This window comes from Argiope bruennichi, chromosome 8, assembly GCF_947563725.1.
Source record: "Argiope bruennichi chromosome 8, qqArgBrue1.1, whole genome shotgun sequence".
Classification (NCBI taxonomy): Eukaryota; Metazoa; Arthropoda; class Arachnida; order Araneae; family Araneidae; genus Argiope; species Argiope bruennichi.
In genome coordinates this window covers 59223468-59249764 of record NC_079158.1, presented here as the reverse complement: position 1 = coordinate 59249764, position 26297 = coordinate 59223468, and the positions used below count along the sequence as shown (strand labels likewise).

Genomic DNA, 26297 nt, shown 5'->3' with positions numbered 1-26297 from the left:
CATTTCCACTTAAGTTTAAAGTAGAAATTTTATGGATACTGACAGAACATTAGGGAAAGTAGTACAATGAAACAGAACTGTTTAAGGCCTACATAAAAGTACGACTGAATCATAACTACCAAAATATGAAGCTCAAAAATATTTTGCAGAAAAAGCTACTAAGAGAGCAATTTGCATTAATTGAAAATTTTAGCGATCATTAATACAGGTGAACCGGCTGGTCGCCAAAGGCGACTAGTGGTAAATAAATATAATGAGATTCATGTATAAAATATAAATAAGGACATGTTGTAGGTGAAATTCGACAGATGGTGCCAACAAAGAAATGTCTTTAAATGGTATTAATAACAAAACTATTTGTCCTTCATATTTGTTTTAATTAGCCCTTATTTTTGTTATTTGCCTTTGCAAAAAATTTCATATTTTTTGAAGCGACATTTCGGGAGACAATGTGATCTGGGATCTTTAACATTAGGTCCATGGAGCAGAAAAAGACTAAGGATCACCCTTAAAGGTAATTGAAAACTGAATACTAAATTTGCCTTTGTATTCATACACGATACGCAACGCCTTTGCTCAATATATAATTCTTCCATTTTGAAGGGCACAAATCTAATCTTCACGCTATCACGTTGTTAAAGTATATACGTTCACTGAATAATTTCTATTATGGCTTTAATATGAGAACAGAATAACACGAGATCATATTTTTATATATTACAAGCTTATTTTTAACTCAGAGGTGTCACTTATATTTGAACTCGTTTCTGAAACAATTGTACTTAAAAAAACAGTACACAGAAGTACTCATTTTTAAATACTTCATTTTTAACAGGGTGTAAAACAATGTGCTCTTGATTCCTTTCTTTCTACTTTGGCCGATCGTCCCCAGCCATTTCGTGAATTGGCCGGCCAAAGCCCGAAATCAAGAAAAGATCGGACATTGGCCGGTAAGTTTACAGCAACGTTGGCCAGATCGCGAATTGGCCGGCCAATTCGCGATCTGGCCGATTTCGGGCTTTGGCCGTAACATATATAGTAAATTGAACGAAACGATCTAAACAACAGTATAAGTTTGGTATGACTATCAAAATTTGAAGATTAAAAATGTTTTGTTCGAGAATCTATTAAGAGACCAGTTACTTAAAATATTTAATTGAAAAATGTAGCGAGCGGTAATACTGGCGAACCGGCTGGTCGCCAAAGGCGGCTAGTCTAAAATAAAGCTACAATACCTACAGTTAGTCATAAGAATACATATCAAATTTCATTTATTTAATGAACGTGCTAAAAGTGCTAAAATAATTTCGTTATTTTAATTCTTGTGTTAAAATGCATGCAAAAATACAGACCAACAATTAATGGACACTTTGACTGATTTAGTTCAGATTTTGACAAGTATCTATATTTTAGATGACCAAATTTAAGCTAACTAGTTCTTTGAATTTTGCAGTTATTGAGTTCATTCTCATACAGACAGAGTTTCTCTGAATGGATTTCATTCAAAATTTGATTTAAAAAATCTATAGATCTGGTCTAAAATCATTATACTAAATGTCATCCGTCTAAATCAAAGCATTTTTGAGTGTATCGTATTCACAGACAGACAGACAGACATAATGCGAAAAACGTGTTCTTTGGTTTAGGTCTAGAACATGGAGATTCCTCAAAAATTCGAGAAGTTTGAACTTTGTGGACGATTACAATATTTCCTCTCTACTTTATATCCGAGAAAGAAAAAATAATAAAAATTTTATTCTGGTATCAAAACGAATCCTTCATATCCTGACAATTTCAAGATAACTATTGCTGTCCTAAATTTTTAGATTCGGTTAAAAATATATAATTTATTTAAAATAAATAATAAATTTGGAATGAAACTCACCGTATATATAGAAACAGGCTTGCCAACTAATGTAATCCGTTAGCATCCCGGATAGTGGCATTCCCACGACTGCTCCGGCGTAAGATCCTGAAAAAGAACGGAACAAGTAATGTTTGGATGTAAGGAATTGCATCATTTATCTATTGTCACACTGCAACTTTTTCTCTATTTAAATAACGAAAAGGAATATCTATTCCATAATTGGCAATATTTCATTCAAAATTTCATCGCCTATAAAAAATCGTTTGAAATTCAGCATTATTTATTAAGAATATTTTTATTTCAGTTTATATGTTTTTCTCATACTAATTGAATGCTATGAAAATTGTGAATTATAAAAATAAATAAATTGTTATTTTTATTAAATATTTTCGTATATCCGTAGGATTTATTTATGTTCGCACTCACATCTTTTTCAAACTGCCTTCCTAAAAAAAGTATTAAAAAAATCAAAGTATTGTTCAGAGATGGTGATTATTTTTCACCAATAAAAATAGCGATTGTGGTCTCCTTGCAATTTTCTTGCACCATCTCTAATAAAGGGAGGAGGTGAATTTATTGCGAATTTAATTCAACATAAAAAAGTTGTGGACTTTGAACAAGGACATGAAAGCCAGAAGTGCTCCGGTTCTTATTTTCAGAGTCCTGTGCACGAGCATTTTGTGTTTTACAAAATGATGAAGAAAATCAAACATGCACTTTGAACTCCTTTTTCCTTACTTATTGACGCCAAAGTTGACACAGAATTACTTCGATATCAGACAATCTGTTTATTAATTTAAATTTCGACTCCATACAAGTGTCGCCATCTGCTAATATATTTTAGAAATAATTGATTCTAAGATCCGTAATATTTTTAATGATGAATTGCAAATTAAAAACTATAGATGTAAAAAATAATACACTAATAAAATTTTGCTTTTTATTAAATATGTGTATAATATAACTCATTTTCCACAGACATCACAACCATATTGAATTGATTTTATTTTCTACATTTGCCCCTCTTTGAAGATATGCAAGGTTTATTTTGTGTCGGATGTCAGACTACTTTGAAACATAATCAAATGACGGGGTCGTAAGCTGTATCGGATCCACCCTTTAACCTTTTGATTGTGGTCCCTGTATTATACGAGTTTCGAATTATAGTTTTCCAAACTTATAAGTTGAAATTAAATCATTGAAAGAGGCTATTAATTCGATGCAAAATTGACGCATAATCCAAAAATGCCTTAAGTATTGTATGGAACTGTTGATATTGCTTCATTAAGCGGTGGCGGGGTGATCGGCTGTACAAAAGACGTATTCAATGTAATTTTAATATTATCAACGACAGTTCATTTACCATACAGAAAGTGCCATCTAATTAAATTGTACCAAACTTACATACACAATGAAACAATTATTGAATGAATCTGCAGTCACTCATCCTTGAGGCCAATGTTATCACTATCACAACCACTTAATTTATTTAATTATTATCAAATAAATAAATAAAAATAAAAATTAAAGGAAATTTTAAGAATTAATAGCATAAATAATAAAGACAATTAAAAGTACAACAGGGAAAATAAATAATTGCCCTTGTTTGGAGAATTCTCAGTTCCTCTATAATGGAAATCAATGGATTTTTACCTCTAAATGAATTTGCATCTTTCAACTATTATTAGTAGTTATTTATAATTATTGATATTTAGTTTTTTAACATGTTTTATGTCATGATTTACACTTGTGATTTGGATCATCTATTTGAATAGATTACCTCTTCTTAACTGTGGTAGAGAAGGGATTATACAATTAAATAGTAAATATGAACTATAGTAGCTTGAATTATAGACAAAAAATCATTATCGGCAAGCTACGCGAGAATTAATATTCAAAAGAACATGATTATCTTCGTCTGCTATTTTTAAAAAAACTGAAATACAGAATATTTCCGTAATAAATGCATTATTTGATTAAGATGCAGAGGTATTTCATATTTACTTAAGGCAAAAGAAAAATTATACTTTCATAAAATATTCAGACACTTAAACCCTAAAAGATTTTTATCTCTCTATAACATAACATAAAATAATATGTGCCCTAATGGAATTTCTTCAAGTTTTTTTAACGCAATAAAAAAAAAATAGTAGATGCTACTAGAAATGATCAAGCAACAGACCATACCTTACAAGATCAATGATCTAAATACTTATTATTAAAGAACACTATTGATCGGAAAAAAGTGGCAACATTTAACATGTTCACTGTTTGGTGATTTGTCAATAGATCAAACCTAATATCTGATTGTACCTAACCATCTATATAATTAAAGGACCTCTACTCCAATTAAGAAATAGCAAAGAAGATGTCCCCAAATTAGATAGATGGTCCAAATACCAGTCGGAACGGCAGCGAATGTGTTTACATTAGTGATATAATAGTACCAACTTTCCAAGAAATAGTAGCAAACAGTTTTTAGAATCGCAAAAACAGTATCAAAATAGCCACCTTTTATGAGAAATCACTTAAAAAATTAAACTTTGGCGTGCAGATATTATTCTTAAGTCGGACCAAAAAGAGAATAAAATATGACGACTTACCGCAAAATGCTATGGTTGCGAGCCGACTTCTTTCCATGGGAGGGGCCCAATACTTCCAGATGCCGTGGCAAGCAGGATAGGTCACTCCCTAAAAGAATAAATACAGAAATACTGATGAGTGCTTCATTCATGTATGATATACCAGCTATCTTGTATGTATATATTAGAGTGTTCGTGCAATTCAACAAATAATAAATATTCCAATTATTTATTCTAACCCCAATATTTGCAAGGAATAATTAACCCATTCATCGGCTTGGACAAATTAGAAGTGATTTAGGAAATAAGAAATCACAATGCTTTGGACAATAATATACGTAAAAAAACTATAGATCTCTATTAATATGTCTTATACGTCTAAGTTAATTAGGTCAAATTCTGGCTCTCAGAGACTTGTCGGTCATTCCTTGAAGAGATATATCTCGTTCGTTTCGCCGAATACATTTATCTATTAGTCCATAAAATTTGTTTCTTATCTAATAGTTTATAATATTGATACGTACATACAAATAATATCAGTTACATAACGTCCTGTTATGAAGTTGCATCAGAATAATTTTTGGATTGAATGCCGTAATTTTTAACACTGTTCAGATGACAAGGACAATACCTGAGCTTATTCGCTATATTCCAATGCGTCACTAACAAAGAACGTTTGATAGTGGCAGATTGTTGAAAGAGGAGGTCAACATACAAAATAAATCTTTGACGAAACAAGGTCTTAAGTCCATCATTTCCCGATCCCGAAAGAGGTATCTCGCTACCGCGTGATTGTGCGGCTCAAGACAGAAATAATAAGTTTGAATAAGATGCAAAAACATTTACTTTGATAAATTGTCTACAGGTTCTCATCAACTTAAAGCCAAATTCCTAGTGATACATCATACTGCAAACTGGGTATTAATCGGATATATATTTTCATCATCATTTTAATCAAAAAGGTTTTTTAAATCATATATAAAGAAAAAAAAATCAATATCTGTAAGTACTAGACTGAGCTATGTGAAATATACATAATAATAATCTATTGCATATGTTATAAAAAAAACAGCTTGAAATTGCGTTTTACTTTGACAACGATTTTTTTGTGGTTATAATTTAGGAAACCTTTTAAGTACAATTGTAAGAAGAAAAAAAAACTTTGATTTAAATGAGATTTTTAGTTGATAATAGTTAAAATTCTCAAATCCAAATAGCCTCTTTTTATCATCTAATTTCCAAAAGTGTGCTTTCACATAAACAACACATAAAAAGGCTGTATTTTGAATTTAAATTTCGTGTTCCCTTGATTGAAATTGTCCCCTTTGAATCTGATTAAATCGTATCTATATTCATTATTTATTTTCTTACCTTATCTTCATTATCAGTTTTGGTTGAAACATATATCCAACAAAAATTGGTAAATACGAGACCATTTAATACGGAAGTTTGTGAACGACGAAGATTAATCTTCAAAAACTCTTATTTCTCAACATGAGATTGCTGTCTCTCGGAATTAAATTTGCAACCAGTTTAAACCAGTCTCTTCTGAATTTGCAACCAGAAGTTTTAACAGTTAAATTATTAAGCAATAGTGAAACTTTTGAAAACATTACCTTAATTCGAATGTAATAGAAAAAAATTATTTCTCCTTATAAATAAACATTACATTAAATATATTGGAAGCAAACACCGTTACACTTGTATTGTCGGGAATTTCCGGTGCCAATATCATTGTAATATATAGCTACAATTGGCGATGATTCAAGGTACTATGTGTAATCCTTAACACGCTTGAAGGGTTGCTTTTTAAAAGTTCCAGATGAATGATGACCTTCGAAAAAGGTGTTTTGTAAAAGTTCTGGTTTAGCAGTGTGACGTACTAAGATAACTCTCAAGTCTTTTTCCAGTCAGAAAAGTGAATTATTTTCTAAAACTTTATTTCAAATAGAAACATCACTTTTATTGCCAGACGATTGAAAATTATAAAATCTCAACATTAAAATAGTTCCTTGTATAGACTGTACAACTGATGTTAATTAAACTAAACCGTAGATCCTACGTTTACGGAAATAAAGATTCAAACTTTTCCAATTAGCTTAGTTGAATTTACATTCCGTTTAGAAATTACATTAGAATTGTTTCGAGTCAAAGCTCCCAATTTCGGAATATGGTGGATTCATACTAACAAGAGGACATTTGACCATAGATGGATTTAACGTACACAAAGGCTTGCATACGCTACAGAAAATTGATGATATTGACCATCTTCTTCTTTGGTCACAAAATGAAGACGCCTATGTGGCTACCGTAGCGTTCTTATTTCGTGTCATACAAAATATTTTAATTTACAGATACAGGATGCCCATTGGACATCTAATTCTTCACCGGTTTGAATTGTCGCATTCAAATCCACATATACGTCACGAGAAAATCTTTTAAATTGCTTTACAAGTCAGATCAAATTTGGGCGGTAATTGCATTTTGAACAGTTGGCCTTTACTAAGAAAGAAATTTAAAAAAATAAAAATCAGTATTTGTCTTTTTTCGGACATTTATACCCTCAATTTCTTTTCAATATTCTAATTAGCTGCCACTTTCTGTCCGAACATTTGCTACTTCATCACTATAGGTCCATGGATATATGGACTAATAGTTGATATGTCTATTCAGATATATGTGGATGACTTGTTAATTTTTAATCGAATTATGACTTCTATTAATGGCTTAGTTTTAGATTGAGAATTGAGACCATATGCATTGTAATTCGATGCTCATTTCGCATTCTAATTCCGTTATTAAGGGTTAAAATGGAATTCGCATAGCATAAGATTATCTACAATTTTGCTACAATAACTTTATGATATTGGACGACGTTCAGAATATTTAACAATATTGTGATGATATCGTAGAATATTGTTACAGAAAATTTCTACTAGTAAGTGTGCGGTGAAGAATCCAATAATAACAGATAAAGATACTAAATTTTTTTAAGATCACATAGTAGGGAAAACACAGCAGAAGAGTACACAAAACAGCATTCAAGATCACAGCAGCACACAAGCAGGAAATCGCTATTAAAGAAATTCAATAGTACAAAGTGTTTGAAAGAACTCGCTGGAGAGCTTAACTACTCGCTTGAGCTCAATTCACCTGATCAACTCTGTCTTTATTGCTTCTATGACAAAACAAAAAAAAACTTCTACAGCCAAATTGTATCTTCGCTCCTAATCGAAATATTGCCAAAATTCCAGAAATTTCTGGAACTTTCGTCATTGTCGGAAATTGGTCGCCAAGTCATTGACCTCTTATCCAGTCAGCATTCTTAGGAGCTATTTATGAAACTCTCTTCCTTAAAAGGAAGTTAACTGCGAAGTAAGTAGTATTGCAAATTCATAGCAATTTCTTATGCCAAGTGGATAAAATTGAGCATTCGCCTTTTGTATTTAATAGTAAAAGCTATTCGTGAAATCTGTGATGTGTATGGAAAAAGAAGCAATGTCTTAAAACAAGATCCACTATTGATTATCTGAGTTTATTTTTAAATACGATTGAGAGAATTTCTTCTCGAAATGCGTAAGATTCTTAGAAAATAAACTGCCGAATTTTTACTAATAATGAAGAAGAATGTATGTGTGTTAGTGCCCCACAAAATAATTCATTTGATTTAGAGCCACCAAATTCAGCACAAATCTATACTTTAGTAAGTGGGAATATGCAACTCGGAGTGATTTTTTGAAATTTTAATTAATTAAAAAGTATTAAGGTAGATTTTGGCAATTCTCCAACATTTTATTACACAGAACTAATATTTACATCATTTTAAAATTTAAAAAATGGTGTTTTTAACTATAACAATTTAATTGGCAAGCAATTTTTTTTCTGAGTTTTGTCAATTTTGTAAAAATGTTTTTCTGCATAACTTTCAACATTAAATTTTAAAGTTGCAATGCAATTCAACCCGTTTTCATTTTTCCATCAAATAATTAATTACGAAATTATCTTCCACTGCTGAAAGCAAATGAAGAAAGATTCTATTTACTATCTTTGTTATTTACATGACGAATCAAAAAGGTAGAATTACAGTACCGCGAAAGTTAGAACAAAATGAACTGGTTGCAATTTTAATAGCTTCATAATGTGATTGGACTAAACTCATTTAGGATGCTTATGTGTACAATAAACGGAATAAGTATAAGGCTACTAAATTAATTCAGCTTTAATGAATATCACAATATGAAACTTGCAGTTGTTCTAGAACAGGTGATTCTAAGCTGTTATGTCACCAACTGTTCTTCTGGTCTAATTTGGAATCTTCTTTTGGAACTCCGTCAGACTGCAGCAACGAGTATTTATAGTGAAGCCTGAAAAGTAATCCTCTTGATAGCACCTTTCGCTGTTTCTGGATTTAGGTTCCTTTTCTTGATTGCCTTCTGGTAACAGTGGTCTGTAGTAATTTTGGTAATCAATGTATATGCATATGTATCGAAACCTGCATGCCCTCTGTATAGAGAGGTCAAAATGAATTAAGTGTTATACTATTTTAATGTTAATATATTGTTTCTTTTTATAATAAATATATTAACCCAGTAGCTGCCACGACCCCTATTTGGAGATTTTGGAATTTTACGTACACCACTGGGCGCCAAAAGTATTATTACGGATACTTCCAGGGTTCTTTTCGGATTTTTCGATCGATGAAATAAATAGTCCTTTAGTAACGAACAACGACTTTTATTGAACACGAAGGCACTAATACAAAGATGGCAAATATACAGCCGAGACGAATACAGGCAACACAGAGCAGCACACTACAACAAACTGTGGCCCACAAGTAGCAATCGTTAGAAATAACAACCACAGTACACAAAGAGGCCAGACAGAATTAAGCAGAATGAGGGAATATACATAGCTTCACTCTACTGTCTCCGCAAACGTCTGCAATTCATCTCTGTCTTTTTGCTTTAGTTGTATCCAAATGCTGACTCACTACTACTCGATTGGCTATTCATACACAACTCAATGCTGCTTCCACAACAGACACCAGGACTCGGCTCACAACTCAATTCAGCAATCGCTTGAGCTCCACACAACGCTTGCTCTTCGCCGGACTTATCCAACTATTCGCCATTGACTCTTTCCTCGATTATGACTCGTTTCACGACTGACCAGCTTGAGACTGCCAGTCTTTTATAGTTCCCGGGAGGTGAGCAGAGAAAGATTTGGAACAAGTAGGCATATATAGGTACCTATTGGTTTTATCGCTAAAATTCTGGAAGTTTCCAGAATTACCTATTTTGTCACCAAAGTCACCAAATTTGTTGCCAATCTCTAGGATCAATGATTCGGCATCTGATCAGCATTCAACAGAGCTCACCGTTAAATGGTCTTTCCAGTGATTGAACTAATCGTGCTGGGAAGCAACATTAGATTTGTAACAGTATATTTGTACCCTTGACATTTTTGTTTCATTCTATATATATCAATCAGCATTGTATATAGTGTGTATTCTGTGCTTCGTACAACTGAGCAAAGCTAAAATTCGTCTGTAAGATGAATGGAACAGAATTATCATATATTAATCAATATATTTTTGGTTTGCTTTTTATATTATAATGAAGTACCGTAAAAATATATATATAATTTAGAGGTTATAGTAATGATCTATTATTTGCTCAGTCTTTTGTTTTTTTTTATTGAAATGACTTTATTGTTAATTTTATAACGATATTCTTTTTCAAAAATATTAAATAGTTTCAAAATAAAACATAATTTGAATCTAATTATACTATTACACAACTTTTTGTGCGTATATGTAACTTATTCGGCCGAAAAATTCAGAAAATAAAGGGCAGTTAATGGGTTAATTATTATCCAGAAGCGTCTTTTGATTATGTGGAAACCAAATCCCACATCATATAATCAATCACACGTTCCTAAAAATCTCATCCCACCATTGTATCAGCTTCACTTATAATAGGTTCATACTGTCATTGGACTTAAAACAATTAAGTTCATGTGCACAATTAACAGAACAGGTGTAAGGCTATTAAACTATTTCGGCTTTAATGTGTATCATAATATGAAGCTAGTTTTAAAATTATTTTTTGAATGAATCTTGAAAAATCAAGTTTTAATTGAAACTAAACGCAACCAATATTTTTCTTGCCATCCTGCTAGTCGCCAAAGACGGCTATTTGAAAATACCTTCTGAAAATTCTAATAAATTGTTACTTAACCCATTTCATATATAACCAAATAAAATTTATATAAGCTACAAATATAACTAAAACTTCAAATAAAGCCAAAACTTCGCATTTTTATAGCTTTTTTAGAAATTCAGAAAATCCTAAATCATATTTACGATATCTCTTAAGTCCGCTTTATATTTATTTTCTATAGTTAAGGTTTATGTACACAAAAGTTACCGAGACTAGTGATACTTTTTGAAAGGAAATCAAAGCATGCTTTTGGAAATTTTGCACAAAAGAGAGATGAAACACATTTCAAAGAAATAAAATTTGTTTTGTCTGGTACCAAGGAGGGGTTGTATGTATTTGTTAAAATCCTATGAAACGGTTACAATTTATCGTATAATGTATCTCGGGGAAAAAGTTCCTTTTCAAGAAAAATGTTCTTTTTGAAACAACAATTTTTAACGAGTTTTCTATCTTTCTACTTTTTATTTCTTCCTGCTTTGGCATACTGTAGATTAAAGTGATATTTAGCTGCAATTTGTTACAGAGTTAAAAGTTTGTTAGAGAAAAGCTTATATACTTTCAACTGTCAGATAGGAAAGCGAGATTTTCTTTCTTGTGGAAGTAAAAATGTTACTGAAAAATAAGTTTTAAAATTTATTTCGTTGTCATGAAATTCTTTATAGTTATAGTCAACTTAGGTAACAGTAATTATATTATTTACAAATAGAATTGGTTTTTGAGGATTTATTGAATTACTTTAATAGGTTAGAATACGTTTTAGTACTCAGAGTGTTTAAAAAGTGACGTGAAAAACTTTAAAAGACAAACGTTTTCAGACATGTTGAAATAAATCACTTTTTTAAAAGAAAATTTGTTTGAGAATTTAAAGAACGGCAACTATGAAGGGTTCTATGTGCTCAGTATATCGCAATCATGTTGGTATCTCTCTATATCTGTGCATTAGAGAATATTTTATCTTTCTATAAAACAGTGATTGAAAGTTTCGAAAAAGAGCATGCTCAACAATTGCTGCGTCGCTCAGTGTATCGCAATCATGTTGGCATCTCTCTATATCTGTGCATTAGAGAATATTTTATCTTTATATAAAACAGTGATTGAAAGTTTCGAAATAGAGCATGCTCAACAATTGCTGCGTCGCTCAGTGTATCGCAATCATGTTGGCATCTCTCTATATCTGTGCATTAGAGAATATTTTATCTTTCTATAAAACAGTGATTGAAAGTTTCGAAATAGAGCATGCTCAACAATTGCTGCGTCGCTCAGTGTATCGCAATCATGTTGGCATCTCTCTATATCTGTGCATTAGAGAATATTTTATCTTTCTATAAAACAGTAATTGAAAGTTTCGAAATAGAGCATGATCAACAATTCCTGCGTCGCTCAGTGTATCGCAATCATGTTGGCATCTCTCTATATCTGTGCATTTGAGAATATTTTATCTTTCTATAAAACAGTGATTGAAAGTTTCGAAATAGAGCATGCTCAACAATTCCTGCGTCGCTCAGTGTATCGCAGTCATGTTGACATCTCTCTATATCTGTGAGTTAGAGAATATTTTATCTTTCTATAAAACAGCGATTGAAAGTTTCGAAAAATAACATGCTCAACAGTTGCTGCGTCATCTAATGTATCGCAATCATGTTGGAATCTCTTTTTTTCTGTGCATTAGAGAATATTTTATCTTTCTATAAAACAGTGATTGAAAGTTTCGAAAAATGACATGCTCAACAATTGCTGCATAGCTCAGTGTATCGCAGTCATGTTGGCATCTCTCTACATCTGTGCATTAGAGAATAGTTTATCTTTCTATAAAACAGCGATTGAAAGTTTCGAAAAATAACATGCTCAACAGTTGCTGCATAGCTCAGTGTATCGCAGTCACGTTGGCATCTCTCTTTATCTGTGCATTAGAGAATATTTTATCTTTCTACAAAAAATTGATTGAAAGTTTCGAAAAATGACATGCTCAATAATTGCTGCATCGCTCAGTGTATCGCAGTCATGTTGACATCTCTCTATATCTGTGAGTTAGAGAATATTTTATCTTTCTATAAAACAGTAATTGAAAGTTTCGAAATAGAGCATGCTCAACAATTGCTGCGTCGCTCAGTGTATCGCAATCATGTTGGCATCTCTCTATATCTGTGCATTAGAGAATATTTTATCTTTCTATAAAACAGTAATTGAAAGTTTCGAAATAGAGCATGCTCAACAATTGCTGCGTCGCTCAGTGTATCGCAATCATGTTGGCATCTCTCTATATCTGTGCATTAGAGAATATTTTATCTTTCTATAAAACAGTAATTGAAAGTTTCGAAATAAAGCATGCTCAACAATTCCTGCGTCGCTCAGTGTATCGCAATCATGTTGGCATCTCTCTATATCTGTGCATTAGAGAATATTTTATCTTTCTATAAAACAGTGATTGAAAGTTTCGAAATAGAGCATGCTCAACAAATGCTGCGTCGCTCAGTGTATCGCAATCACGTTGGCATCTCTTTTTATCTGTGAGTTAGATAATATTTTATCTTTCTATAAAACAGTGATTGAAAGTTTCGAAAAATGACATGCTCAATAATTGCTGCATCGCTCAGTGTATCGCAGTCGTGTTGACATCTCTCTATATCTGTGAGTTAGAGAATATTTTATCTTTCTATAAAACAGCGATTGAAAGTTTCGAAAAATGACATGCTCAACAGTTGTTGCGTTATCTAATGTATCACAATCATGTTGGCATCTCTTTTTTTCTGTGCATTAGAGAATATTTTATCTTTCTATAAAACAGTGATTGAAAGTTTCGAAAAATGACATGCTCAACAATTGCTGCATAGCTCAGTGTATCGCAGTCATGTTGGCATCTCTCTACATCTGTGCATTAGAGAATAGTTTATCTTTCTATAAAACAGCGATTGAAAGTTTCGAAAAATAACATGCTCAACAGTTGCTGCATAGCTCAGTGTATCGCAGTCACGTTGGCATCTCTCTTTATCTGTGCATTAGAGAATATTTTATATTTCTATAAAACAGTGATTGAAAGTTTCGAAAAATGACATGCTCAATAATTGCTGCATCGCTCAGTGTATCGCAGTCATGTTGACATCTCTCTATATCTGTGAGTTAGAGAATATTTTATCTTTCTATAAAACAGCGATTGAAAGTTTCGAAAAATGACATGCTCAACAGTTGTTGCGTCATCTAATGTATCGCAATCATGTTGGCATCTCTTTTTTTCTGTGCATTAGAGAATATTTTATCTTTCTATAAAACAGTGATTGAAAGTTTCGAAAAATGACATGCTCAACAATTGCTGCATAGCTCAGTGTATCGCAGTCATGTTGGCATCTCTCTACATCTGTGCATTAGAGAATAGTTTATCTTTCTATAAAACAGCGATTGAAAGTTTCGAAAAATAACATGCTCAACAGTTGCTGCGTCGCTCAGTGTATCGCAATCACGTTGGCATCTCTCTTTATCTGTGAGTTAGATAATATTTTATCTTTCTATAAAACAGTGATTGAAAGTTTCGAAAAATGACATGCTCAATAATTGCTGCATCGCTCAGTGTATCGCAGTCATGTTGACATCTCTCTATATCTGTGAGTTAGAGAATATTTTATCTTTCTATAAAACAGCGATTGAAAGTTTCGAAAAATGACATGCTCAACAGTTGTTGCGTCATCTAATGTATCGCAATCATGTTGGCATCTCTTTTTTTCTGTGCATTAGAGAATATTTTATCTTTCTATAAAACAGTGATTGAAAGTTTCGAAAAATGACATGCTCAACAATTGCTGCATAGCTCAGTGTATCGCAGTCATGTTGGCATCTCTCTACATCTGTGCATTAGAGAATAGTTTATCTTTCTATAAAACAGCGATTGAAAGTTTCGAAAAATAACATGCTCAACAGTTGCTGCGTCGCTCAGTGTATCGCAATCACGTTGGCATCTCTCTTTATCTGTGAGTTAGATAATATTTTATCTTTCTATAAAACAGTGATTGAAAGTTTCGAAAAATGACATGCTCAATAATTGCTGCATCGCTCAGTGTATCGCAGTCATGTTGACATCTCTCTATATCTGTGAGTTAGAGAATATTTTATCTTTCTATAAAACAGCGATTGAAAGTTTCGAAAAATGACATGCTCAACAGTTGTTGCGTCATCTAATGTATCGCAATCATGTTGGCATCTCTTTTTTTCTGTGCATTAGAGAATATTTTATCTTTCTATAAAACAGTGATTGAAAGTTTCGAAAAATGACATGCTCAACAATTGCTGCATAGCTCAGTGTATCGCAGTCATGTTGGCATCTCTCTACATCTGTGCATTAGAGAATAGTTTATCTTTCTATAAAACAGCGATTGAAAGTTTCGAAAAATAACATGCTCAACAGTTGCTGCGTCGCTCAGTGTATCGCAATCACGTTGGCATCTCTCTTTATCTGTGAGTTAGAGAATATTTTATCTTTCTATAAAACAGTGATTGAAAGTTTCGAAAAAGAAATGCTCAATAATTGCTGCATCGCCTATATATCGCAATCATGTTGGCTTGAATCCTTCAATTTCATCCCTAAATTTGGGCAATTGATATTACATTTGGCGACAAATATTGGGCTTAATGACAGACATTAATTGTTTGTCAATTTTTTGCTTCCATTGTAAAGCCTTGTCATAATCGTCTATATTACGACAGATCTAGCCACTAAATTGCCATAATATACGTCATGAGAACGCAAAAAACTATTGTTGTGCCAAGGGACTTAGGGTAGTCAAACTTTCTCGCAAAATTTTGTAAATGATTGGATATCAAAGATCAGCTAGTGACGGATGATAGTATACAAGCCATGGAAACTGCTCCGACGACTACAGGTCCTCAAGGGCAAGTCAAATTAATGGACAATGGTCAAGTTAATGGAACTCTGCTCAGGATTATTATCTTATCTGCTGCAATAGAAAGATCATTAATAGAAACCAACTTGACAGTTAGCCAAGACTGTCAGGATAATTATTGAAGAATCGAAGGTTAAATTTTCCAGCAGTTCATATCCTTTCATTTGATAATATTGGGATTTTCTTACAAATTTTAGATCAAATTAGATTAATCATAAAAATATATGAAAAAAACGCTTCAATATATCTGAAATAATTGCGGAAATTATTTCTTTATTTGTAAAACATAAGAATGTCCATACCTTGGATTGACCAACATAAAAATGGCTATCTTATGCTGCTGAACATCTATTCATATAGAAATTTGATATCTTTCAGCTAGGTTAGAAATCTACGTAGTGATATAAGAAAGAATATATTCTTATATATATAAAATTTATATTCTTCTTTGTGAGAAACAATTTGTACTTTCATGTTTTCATTTTATTGCTGTAGACGCTAATATACGAATTCCGTCAAGAAATTTTCGGAACCTTATTATATACAATAAAAAAAAGACAGATTTCGTTAAAGATAAAATTTATTTTGCATGTCTTTTGGCTCTAATACCAGACGAACAAAAACATACGAGTACTTTTCACTATGCGTACTAATTTTCACTATGCGTACTTATTAGGAAAGCATTAAAGCGAAGAATTTATTTGTCGTTCTATAAGAATTTGCGATAATATAATCCTAATAATAATCAGTATACAAGGTGATTCTATTCAATATTTTTAGGCCGTTTAAATTCAAAACGGCGCCCGTACAGCGTATACCTATAGTGAAGTGATTATGTTGAATTTATTGACACAAGTTATTGCGCCTCTAGCGGCGAAGACAGAAAGTTGTCAAAAATAACTCGAGAATCATAGAAGATCGTCCAAAAAGACCAATTAGAAAAATGTATGCCATACCATAAAAAAACCCCACAGGTAAAAGTTTTATGGAGTTGTCTGCAAAATTAGCAGTAATATTTGTGATTAAAATGATGAACTTTCCGCGACTTAAAAAAGGATTCGTCTAAAATACATCTACAATACAAATTGTCATACATCGTTTCCGAATCAAAAAACGGACGAAGTGAAATTTAAGCAACGAAGAAACTATACAGAAACGATAAAAAATAAATAAATCTGAAAAACTCTCTTGGGGAGGACTTGAGGATACAATTTTCAATTTTAGGACAAACCCCTTTTCCAAGTCATGGAAGTTTCAACATTTCAATTGCAAATATCTTCATCAGTTTTATAGATAATTCAATGAAAGTTTTTTTTAATTTTTTTTATCATGGCTTAGAGTATATTTTTTAATTAGAGTTTTTAGCCCATCTCCTTTATTTTTTGTAACTTCCTTATTTCGCCGTTAGGGACTCTGCAACTTGTCTCACTAAACTCAGTATAGCCAACTTTTATAGGTACACGTTACTTACCTGGCCTTCCGAGACACCATTTTGAATTTAAAGGGCCTAATAAAGACTTTGCCGATCACCCTGTATATAATCGTCGACCACCCTCTGTAAAGCTGGATTGATCGTTCTCAAAAATATTTTTCTTTTTTTGGTTTACGTCATTATCAGAATCGCAAATCCTAACTTTTGGTTTGACATGAAGAGAACCAACTAGATTTTTTTTTAATTTCATGATCTCCTTTTAAGGCTAGCTAGAGTTTATCTCTAAAATTTTCTTCCATTATTTTCTTAATTTTATATTTCACAGTGCATCTTTTTCTGTTCGTGAATCTCCATTTGTTTCAATACAATTTTAATTATTAGTTTTGATTTGAGTTATGCTTAAAGAAGATACTACTACTAAGAAACAAAAATCAGAAATGGCGAGAATGACACGATGAAGGGCGTGCCAAAGCTAAATGGCATTTCAACAGATTTGTGACATTGTTAATAGGAAAACAGCGCGTCTAAACAGGCATATCGTCTCTTAAAAATAGAATTATTAATAGTTCGTATTATTTAATTCATTCATATTTAATTCTGGTTTAAAGGAGCACGAGAGCTGTTTTGGGACGACGCTCGTAATCCTAAAAAATGGGCAGATGTCGAGGACGAACTTGAGCGGGAATCTTATGCAAACTTCTGCATCATATTAGAGGAGATCCAACCACAAAGTCAGATTTAATGTGCATCTGATCCACATATAAAGCAGACTTCTGCTGGAATCGGATTTCGAATCTTATGTTCCACTGATCCAGATATCGTGATCTGAATATCAGGCCACCATTATCCAGGATTTCTTGATACAAAATCAGATTATTCGTGCAAAGTTATTGTAATCTAAAAATAATTCTTTTTTTTTTAAATTTCATCTCGTTCTGAGGGTTAGAAACGGTATAAATAAAAGCGGCTTCGATGAAACAATTAAAATATGAAACATTAACCACAAATTTACAAAACATCTCTGTTTCTACCGTCTTGAATAAATTATATAGTAAATACAAATGAATCCTGTTAATGTTTAGTTTAGTTATACTAACGTCTCGTTTTAAAGCAACACTAGGGCTATTTTGGGACGGACATCGTAATTTTGCACCTCGGTCAGATGACGAGGACGACACCTGAGCTGGCAAACCCCTCTCCAGACCACGCACACAAGCGGGAAGACGTTTGGACCGGATGGTTTACCGTACACCAGACCTGCTAACACAACGATTCTTCAATGGAATCGGGTCTCGAACCTGAAACTCTCCGATACCGCAGCCGAGACCTTACCACCAGGCCACTGCGGCCTATGCCGCTAATGAGAAAACATTAATTCTGCTTTCTTCATCAACTGCGCTTTTCATTATCTTCTTAAGGATGCATTTTCTCTAAGGATTCAGCATTGGCCAAATCTCTTTCCACCTGGATTAATGCAACACCTTTCTTCCTTAAAAAAATTCTGACATTCTTTCTCTTGTGTATACCCCGAAGCGACAACGCTCTTCTAGGCTCTTTTCTTCGGTCATATCTCTGTCTCAGAGGACATATCTAAGTCAAAGCGGAATGGAAGGAATTTTGCCGGTTGTTTTCATTATTCTTTGTGGAATGCCAAAATCGAACAGGCGCTGGATTCATAACACGATAGAAGCCATTTTTTTATAATAGAAGTCGGAAGTAATGATTAGCGATTTGATAAATGTGGCTTTAACATATCATAGACTAATATCAACATCCAACAATCCTAATTATTATAATTTTAAATACAATATGTCCAGTGGATGTATGATGAAAAAGTTTAATAGTTTAGTAAGGGGATAATGGCACTTTATTCAATGCAAAAAGTACGAATCGTATCGCTCTAGCAAAATATAGCCGAATCGTACACAAAAACAGATCTTGAAATTAGTAGAAGAAAGAAAGCAGAAAATCACTATTAAATAACCGCCCTCAACAGCACAAAGTGCGCAGAGACAACTCGCTTCAAAATACAATAATTATTTTTAAAAAATCGAGATTTGGACGAATCTTCACATTTTAGCTCTCTCTGAGTTCGAAAACCATATTTTTGGAAAATTTCCGTCTGTCTATCTGTGTCAAAGATAACTCAAAAAGTCTTGTTTTAGACAGATGAAACTTGGTATTCAGTCTTTATTCCAAAATTAATAGATTTCTATCAAATTTTGAACAAAATCCGTTCAGGGAAAGTCTGTCAGTCCAGCTGTTCGAATATAATTGAACACGAAAACTACAAAAGAGAGCTAGATGGATAAAATTCGTTACACAGAATTGACATCTATGGTCAAAACACTTATCAAGTTTTGAGCCAAATTAAAAGAGGGATTGACCATCTGTTGGTCTGTAAACACGATGACGCAATTACTTAAATATATTAAATTTGAAGATACAATTACTTAAAAACATCAAATTTGGTATGTGGTTTTGGGACTTCAAGTGTAATTTTGCGTCAAATGTTTGTTTCAATTGGCTGAGAAAAACTCATATAATTCATTTGTTTCATTCTTGTCATTTTGTTTTCTGACGCTGTTAATTGCATGCCAAGGATTAATCGCCAAATAACTCGCCAAGAATGACACGATGGATCCAGTAAAAATGCTAAATCCATGCCAAAGATTAAAATTTCGTAACTATTGTACGGCAATGCCAAACAAAGTGTCCTTTAGGATAACACTTTTATTAGAGAATAAGCGTGAAAGTTTTGGAGAAATCAGTCGCTGTTGTTTTAACAGTTTTATAAATTTAGTTATTTATAACACTAAACAGAGGTAGATTATAATATTGTTCAATGTTGGCCTAATGTTCAATGAATAAGTACAAAAAAATATATTATCTTTATGTACATAATTTATCGAAACACTGAAAAAGCAATGCAGAATTCTAGCTAAAGCGAGTCTAAAAATCGCTGCTAATTGATATAACAATCGCATCTTTTCACTACATTTAACTGCTATCTGATAATTTTAACTAAAAAAAGTGTCGAAGAATTCTATTAATGAGAACGTCTTCCTTTCTATTCTTTTCACAATCGTATTCCCTCCTCGATCTTGCGTTGGCACAGTATCCCTCCCACGAACAAAAGCAACACCTTTTTTTTCCCCTACAAGAAAAAGTCCTGTTCTGACATTGCATCTCCCCTGTAATCCCAGGAGCAGGAACGCTCTTGCAGATAAATTTTTTTTTTTGTTCCTGGTCGTAAATATTGTCGTCCCAGAGGGCATGTACAGGGCGATGTGGAAAGAAATTAATCATGCCAGGGTATTTTCATTATTTTGTGTGGGTTTATAAAATGGAATGCTAGTTTTACAGCATGTAAGAAGTAATTTTTCTTTTCACGCTTTCATTTAATTTAACTTACTTCATGTTTATAAAAGGGATTTTGTTATCTATTTTTTTATGCACATTCTGTTGTAATAGAACTCTGGAATCTTGTACATTTGAATGCTGTTTTTTTATAATGACAAGGCTTTATTTTAGTATTTCAGGACTAGATTCGAAAAAGAATGATGGTGAAGTGATACCGTAGGCAACAAAATGATAGAAGAATTCCAGATTGTGTTTTTATTTTCTCGAATATTATACACAAAAAGTGATAGTATTTCAATCGGGGGGGGGGACCCCCTTCGACCTTGAGAATTTGACGAATTCTACTTTTTAGTCCTTCTCAAGTCCCAAAAACACATTTATGGAATGATGTCTATCTATGAACAAGAAAATTCAAAAATATGTAAGCTCAACAGATGAAATGTAATGTACGGTCTGTACACCAAAACTGTACATTTACATTGAATTTTGAACCAAACCCATTCTCAGGAAGTCTGTCATTGTCCAAGTACAAGTGATTACGATAAATACAAAATGAAAAGCAAAGATACGATATCCGTCTACAAGCATAAACGAATAAAAGTTGGTGTTTAGATTTAGCAACTTTAAGAATAGATCCTTTTCCTAATCAAATCCGTCGAAGGATTGACCTTCTATTGATTTTTACTTTTGTTTGCATTGGTTGAACAAATGGTATTTTAAACAACCACATACTTCTAAAGTTCTTGGGATGATGCATTATATGTTACAGGATATTAGTGGGAACAATGATTTATTAATGTCGAGTTTGACGATCTTCGTTCAAATCTGAATTGTAATACAAGGAACTAGTTTCTCTCCCCTCCACCAAAGTTTTCATAGATAGAAAGTATTGTAATCATCAACAAATTCGACATCGAGATTTTGATGATTTTCGAATCTAAAACTTTCTGCCTTCCATCAAACAAATATTTAATATTATGTCTATCTGTGAATGCCTCCAGGCAGGCCTTAGAAAGTCAACGATAAATGAAATTCGGTGTGTCGTTTTGTAATTAAAATTGTATATCTGTATTAATATTTGGATACAATCTATGACAATAAGATGTCCAAAATTCATATTCTGTTTTCTTCACTATACTACGAAATTCAAAATGTTATATATATGATGTCCTTCTATCCTACATTTACTTGAAAATGGAGATAACTATTGCCACAAACTTGGTGTTTAGATATAGTAAAGTAACCATGCACTACATGGTGAGAATGCTTATAGCACTACATGGAGGTAAACAACGAAGTTAGCGTCCGTATCTTGAAAACAGTACAAATTACAGAAAAATAAAATAAAATAGTAAAGCGTTTTGGATTAAGTACAAGAAGACATCCTTATCACATTAAAACCTAGAACAGAACGTTTAACCAATTAAGTGCATTTGATATGTAAATGAAAATGAAATCTTATTCGATTTATTATGATTTTTTCGCCAAATTTACTATGCAACCTTTGTATTGCGTTCGACGTATATAATCGTCATCGATTGACTTTTAAAAGGGGGAATTTGAAAAACTTTATTAAACAAATCCCGCAGTTAATTGGTTAAAATGTGTATTTGTTTGTTCGCATTTTCCAAAATTGTGATATCAAAAAACACGGACAAAAGGAGAAATTGTAATTTTTTCGAAAAAAAAAAAAAAAAAAGACTCATATATATATTTTCTGTGGGAATAACATTGCAGGAGTTTCCATATCGTATTATTTGTTGGTTGTGATAATACACCAACTGATATCGGAAAAAGTGAAAGAATTGAATTAAAAAAAAGAATGCGAATTTGCATTATAGACGATGCAGAATAGTTTGAATACACGAAGTAAAAATATCTGGTGAGAACAAGTTTTTTTTTTCAAAAACCCCTACCAAGCGAAAGCGTGTTTTCCATGTGTTGTTCTGGTGCACATGGTTTCTTTCTGTGCTAAATCGAAAACGCTCTACAATTTTGTAACTAACTTTTTCTCGTATCTTTTGCTCTCAGATCCAAGAAAAAATAAGTTGCAGAATTGCTATTTTCGAGACAGGAAGGCGAATTCCGTTATTTTCGCCAAATGGCATTACAACTGATTTCCCCTTTTTAGGATCTTCCGCCTGGGGGCGCCTCAGACACGAGGACGAGAAGCTTGTGGCTATTGTGGTTGGTTTTCGCCACTCGGGTGGGTACAAAAATGGTGTAGAGTCGACTGCTCATTACAGATGACGGGACGTGTTTCTCATGTGAAGGATTGCACCGTGGCCGGTGATGGCTCTTAGTTACAGTCAATGCTGTTGTTGAAATCCGATCAAGCAGAGTTAATTAATCAGTATGCCTTAGTAGTAGTAGCCAAGCTGTGGTTCACCATGAAGGACAGGATTACTTTCACATACTTAGACATCAAGTTTTTGGCAATAGTTGTTGCCGCTTCCAAGTTAGCGTGAGAAGGACTTCAGCGGACCGTCTGTATATTAAATCATAACATATATAAGTCAGGTGAGGGGGGGGAGAGAGAAAACTCTCTCTCTTGCAGATTCGCATTGATCTTTGAAAGTTTACTCTATCCTTCTCCGTATTTATCCATGGTTTAGTTTAGTTTAGTTATATTAATGTCCCGTTTTAAAGCAAGACTAGGACTATTTTGGGACGGACCTTGTTATTTTGAGGACGAGGACGATACCTGAGTTGGTACCCTCCTCTCCAAACGTCGACATCCCACCAGCGGGAGGACGTTTGACCCCGACGGATTTAACATGCGTCAGACCCGCTTACACGGCGGCTCTTAGGTGGAATCGGCTCTTGAACATGAAATCCTCCGGTTCCGAAGCCGAGACTAGGCCACTGCGACCATAACTATCCATGATATATGTTCAGGGGATGCATATTTTAACTAGGAGAACGAAAAAGAGATGTTATATTGTCTAAGTATAAGGAAGAAAGTCAAAGAGAGATATTCACTTTGATTTACAATATTAACATGTCAGCTACCGCGTATATCGCCTGTGCTTCACCTTTTTCTACTAAGGTTCAGAGATGGCAAAGAAGGAGTCTTACTAGAGAGTACGTCAAGCTATTTGTCTATTGTTCGTGTTTTGCGATACAACCAAAAATGACACTTAATGATCTCATCATCGTCATTCGCTTGGAATTACCATTCTTAAGATTGTCACCATATTTCCCAATTATCCCAAGTAAGAAACAAATATATCTTTTGTTATTAGAGGAATTAATTTTTAATTCTGCAATAAATTTATTATTTAGTTTATTTAAGCACTGCTTTGTACAATGAGATATAATTTATTGATATGAGAAATGACATAGCAAAAATTAATTCTCCTTTGAACTAGGCCATAAAACTTTTCTCTAGATGCTCTTTTATGATTACGTTTACGTACCCTTTTATGATTTTTCTAGATAATCTTTTAAGATTTCCTTCCCATTTTTTCGTGATACATACCCACTATACAAGGAAAGAAAACTTTAGAATTCCAGCACAAAAAAACTAGCGCAAAACTTTAGAAGTTATAAAAACTCTACAAACAGTGCTCTAAGTACAAAACATGGTTTAAATAAATAATTTTTATGCTGGATTACTTGCAAACACCAGTACCAACAAAGCGTTAAAGATTAGGATAAAAAGTTCTTTGCCGGGAATGTTTCTGAATGTTAACAAGCCTAATTAAAGTTGTTTACGTCTATGAAAACTAAAATTTCCCTGAGGATATTTAAAAACAAAGCAGGAGGAATTTTTAAGAACCATCATTTCGCTTTCCTGTTGTTTTATTCATGAGAACGTTAAAGTGTGAAATATTCTTTTTATTTGAATTTGATGTATTTTTGTAAACATTTAAAACAAAGGGACTTTTTTTTTCTATTTTGGAAAATCAGAATAATTAGTTTGTATATTCTGCCTTGTTCGTGATTATTATTTATTTATAGGCTGTCGAATGCATTAATTAATAAATAAAGATAAATACGTTTGTTTGTGTACACGCTCTGAAAGAAACACCCAGACCAAAAAAATCCAAAATTTGACTTAGTTATACCTTTTGAAGATAAAAATGTGCTCAAAGTGATTTTTTTTGAAATTTTAATTACAAATAAATTAATTAAAATTAAGTTATATTTGGTTACTTCTTCGTCATAATTTCCGAAATTATTACAACACAAAAAGAATTTATAAACTATCTTAAAATTCAAAAAATGTATATTTACATTTTTAAAAGGCATTTTATAATTTTAAACGTATTTTTAATTAGTTTAAAAAAAATTCTACAATGTTTTACTATAATATATTTTACCGTTGCTAGGAAACTAAAATCGTTTTCTTTGTAGCAACACATTTTATTCTTAATTTTTCTTCCATTGTTTTAATGATGAAAATATGAAAGAAGAACGGCTTATTTTGTCATAATAAGTTGGTTTTTTTTTAAAGTATATTTTTAATACACTTTTTGAAATTTGTTGTATTTCCGATAAAGAGTTTTCGCAAACAAATATTGATAATTTTTTTTAAAGGCATCAAATTTTAAACACTGCAGATCTTTAATGTAATATAATTAGATTATAAAAATACATTGTTTTTATGACTTGGAAATTGTATTATTGTAACGCATTTCTTTTCTGTGAAATCAGATAAATTTTTGTTTAATAATTCTGGGATATTGCACAAACTGAGATGAAGATTTTTCACAAGCAAATAATGATAAAATTTATTAAAATGCTTCAAATTTTTAACACTGCAGAGCTCTATATTGTAATATAATTGGATTATAAAAATATGGAAGTCTTTTTAATAGAAAGAATTCATTTAATAACGGTTAATCTTAAAAAGGAAATAATTTCTTTAGAAATGGTGAATTATAATGTCTAGACAGTACAAATCAAATTAAAAAACAATACATAATAATTCTATTTCGCCGGAAATAATTAAACTGCTTCAATACTTATACAATAAAAATATCAAATTATATCGAGCTACCACTTTTGGCGAAATAATTACGTAATTTTCATAATGGAAATGCCGAAATATAAGCAAGAATTAATTATTAACCAACATCAAAAAATAAAATATAAATATTATTCATTTTCGTAATGTTCATCGTAATTAAATGAAAATTTTTATTTCATTTATTTTAATATGGAGATTTCTCTGTATTTTTTATACAGTTTTATTCAAGTTGAATTCTTTTATGCCTCTAATTCTCATTTTATCAAATTAGGAATTCGAATTGAATTTTCTTCCAATTTCTGATTTGCTTAAGATTTGAAATCGCAGTTTTCTTTCGTTGCTAAAAGCTTAAAAAAAATGAAGGTTTTTATTTATTATCTGTGTAGTTTATATGATGAACAAATAATTAGAGTACGTGGAATACAAAGAGCAATTAAACGATAGACTTCTCGGACAGCTACGTTTTAAAGTCATTATGAAGTCACAACTCCATTAGGAAGCTTTATATAAACAATAAGCAGAACTCCTGCAAATAATTAAAATAATACAGTTCTAACACTTTTCATAATTTGATACCTAAAAATAATCTACTGAAGAGTCATAAGCATTAATTGAAATTAATCTCAGTAGATATTCTCAGCAAAATAGTTGGTTTCCAAAGGCAGTTAAATGAAAAATTCAATTCATAATTTTGGTCAAACGACGAGAACGGTATCTGTACCGGTAAGTCTCCCCTTCAAAAAATCATCGTAACAACAGTGAATGTAGCTTTGAATCTGGACGTCTAATTTAGCATGCATTAAGTCCACAGACATGACATGGTGGATTTTTGATGGAATCGAACTTTGAACTTTCGGCTTTCTGGTCCTGAAACCGAGACATCGCCATCATGTCAAAGAGAATGCAGAAAAAAAATGAAGGCATTCAATGTTCATTTCATACATATCAAATACATGACGGCAATTCAA

General features: G+C 32.3%; 1 protein-coding gene across 2 annotated transcripts in view; it reads right to left on the bottom strand.

Moving 5' to 3' along the window:
• LOC129981048 (vesicular glutamate transporter 1-like) overlaps window positions 1-26297 on the bottom strand; it is a 475319-nt gene that overhangs the window by 54666 nt on the left and 394356 nt on the right. For both annotated transcript variants that reach the window (XM_056091661.1, XM_056091662.1), the window contains exons 6-7: window positions 4471-4558; window positions 1886-1972 (exon numbers count right to left, since the gene is read on the bottom strand). In XM_056091661.1, the coding sequence (XP_055947636.1) occupies window positions 1886-1972; window positions 4471-4558 (175 nt within the window). The remainder of the gene's footprint in view (window positions 1-1885; window positions 1973-4470; window positions 4559-26297) is intronic.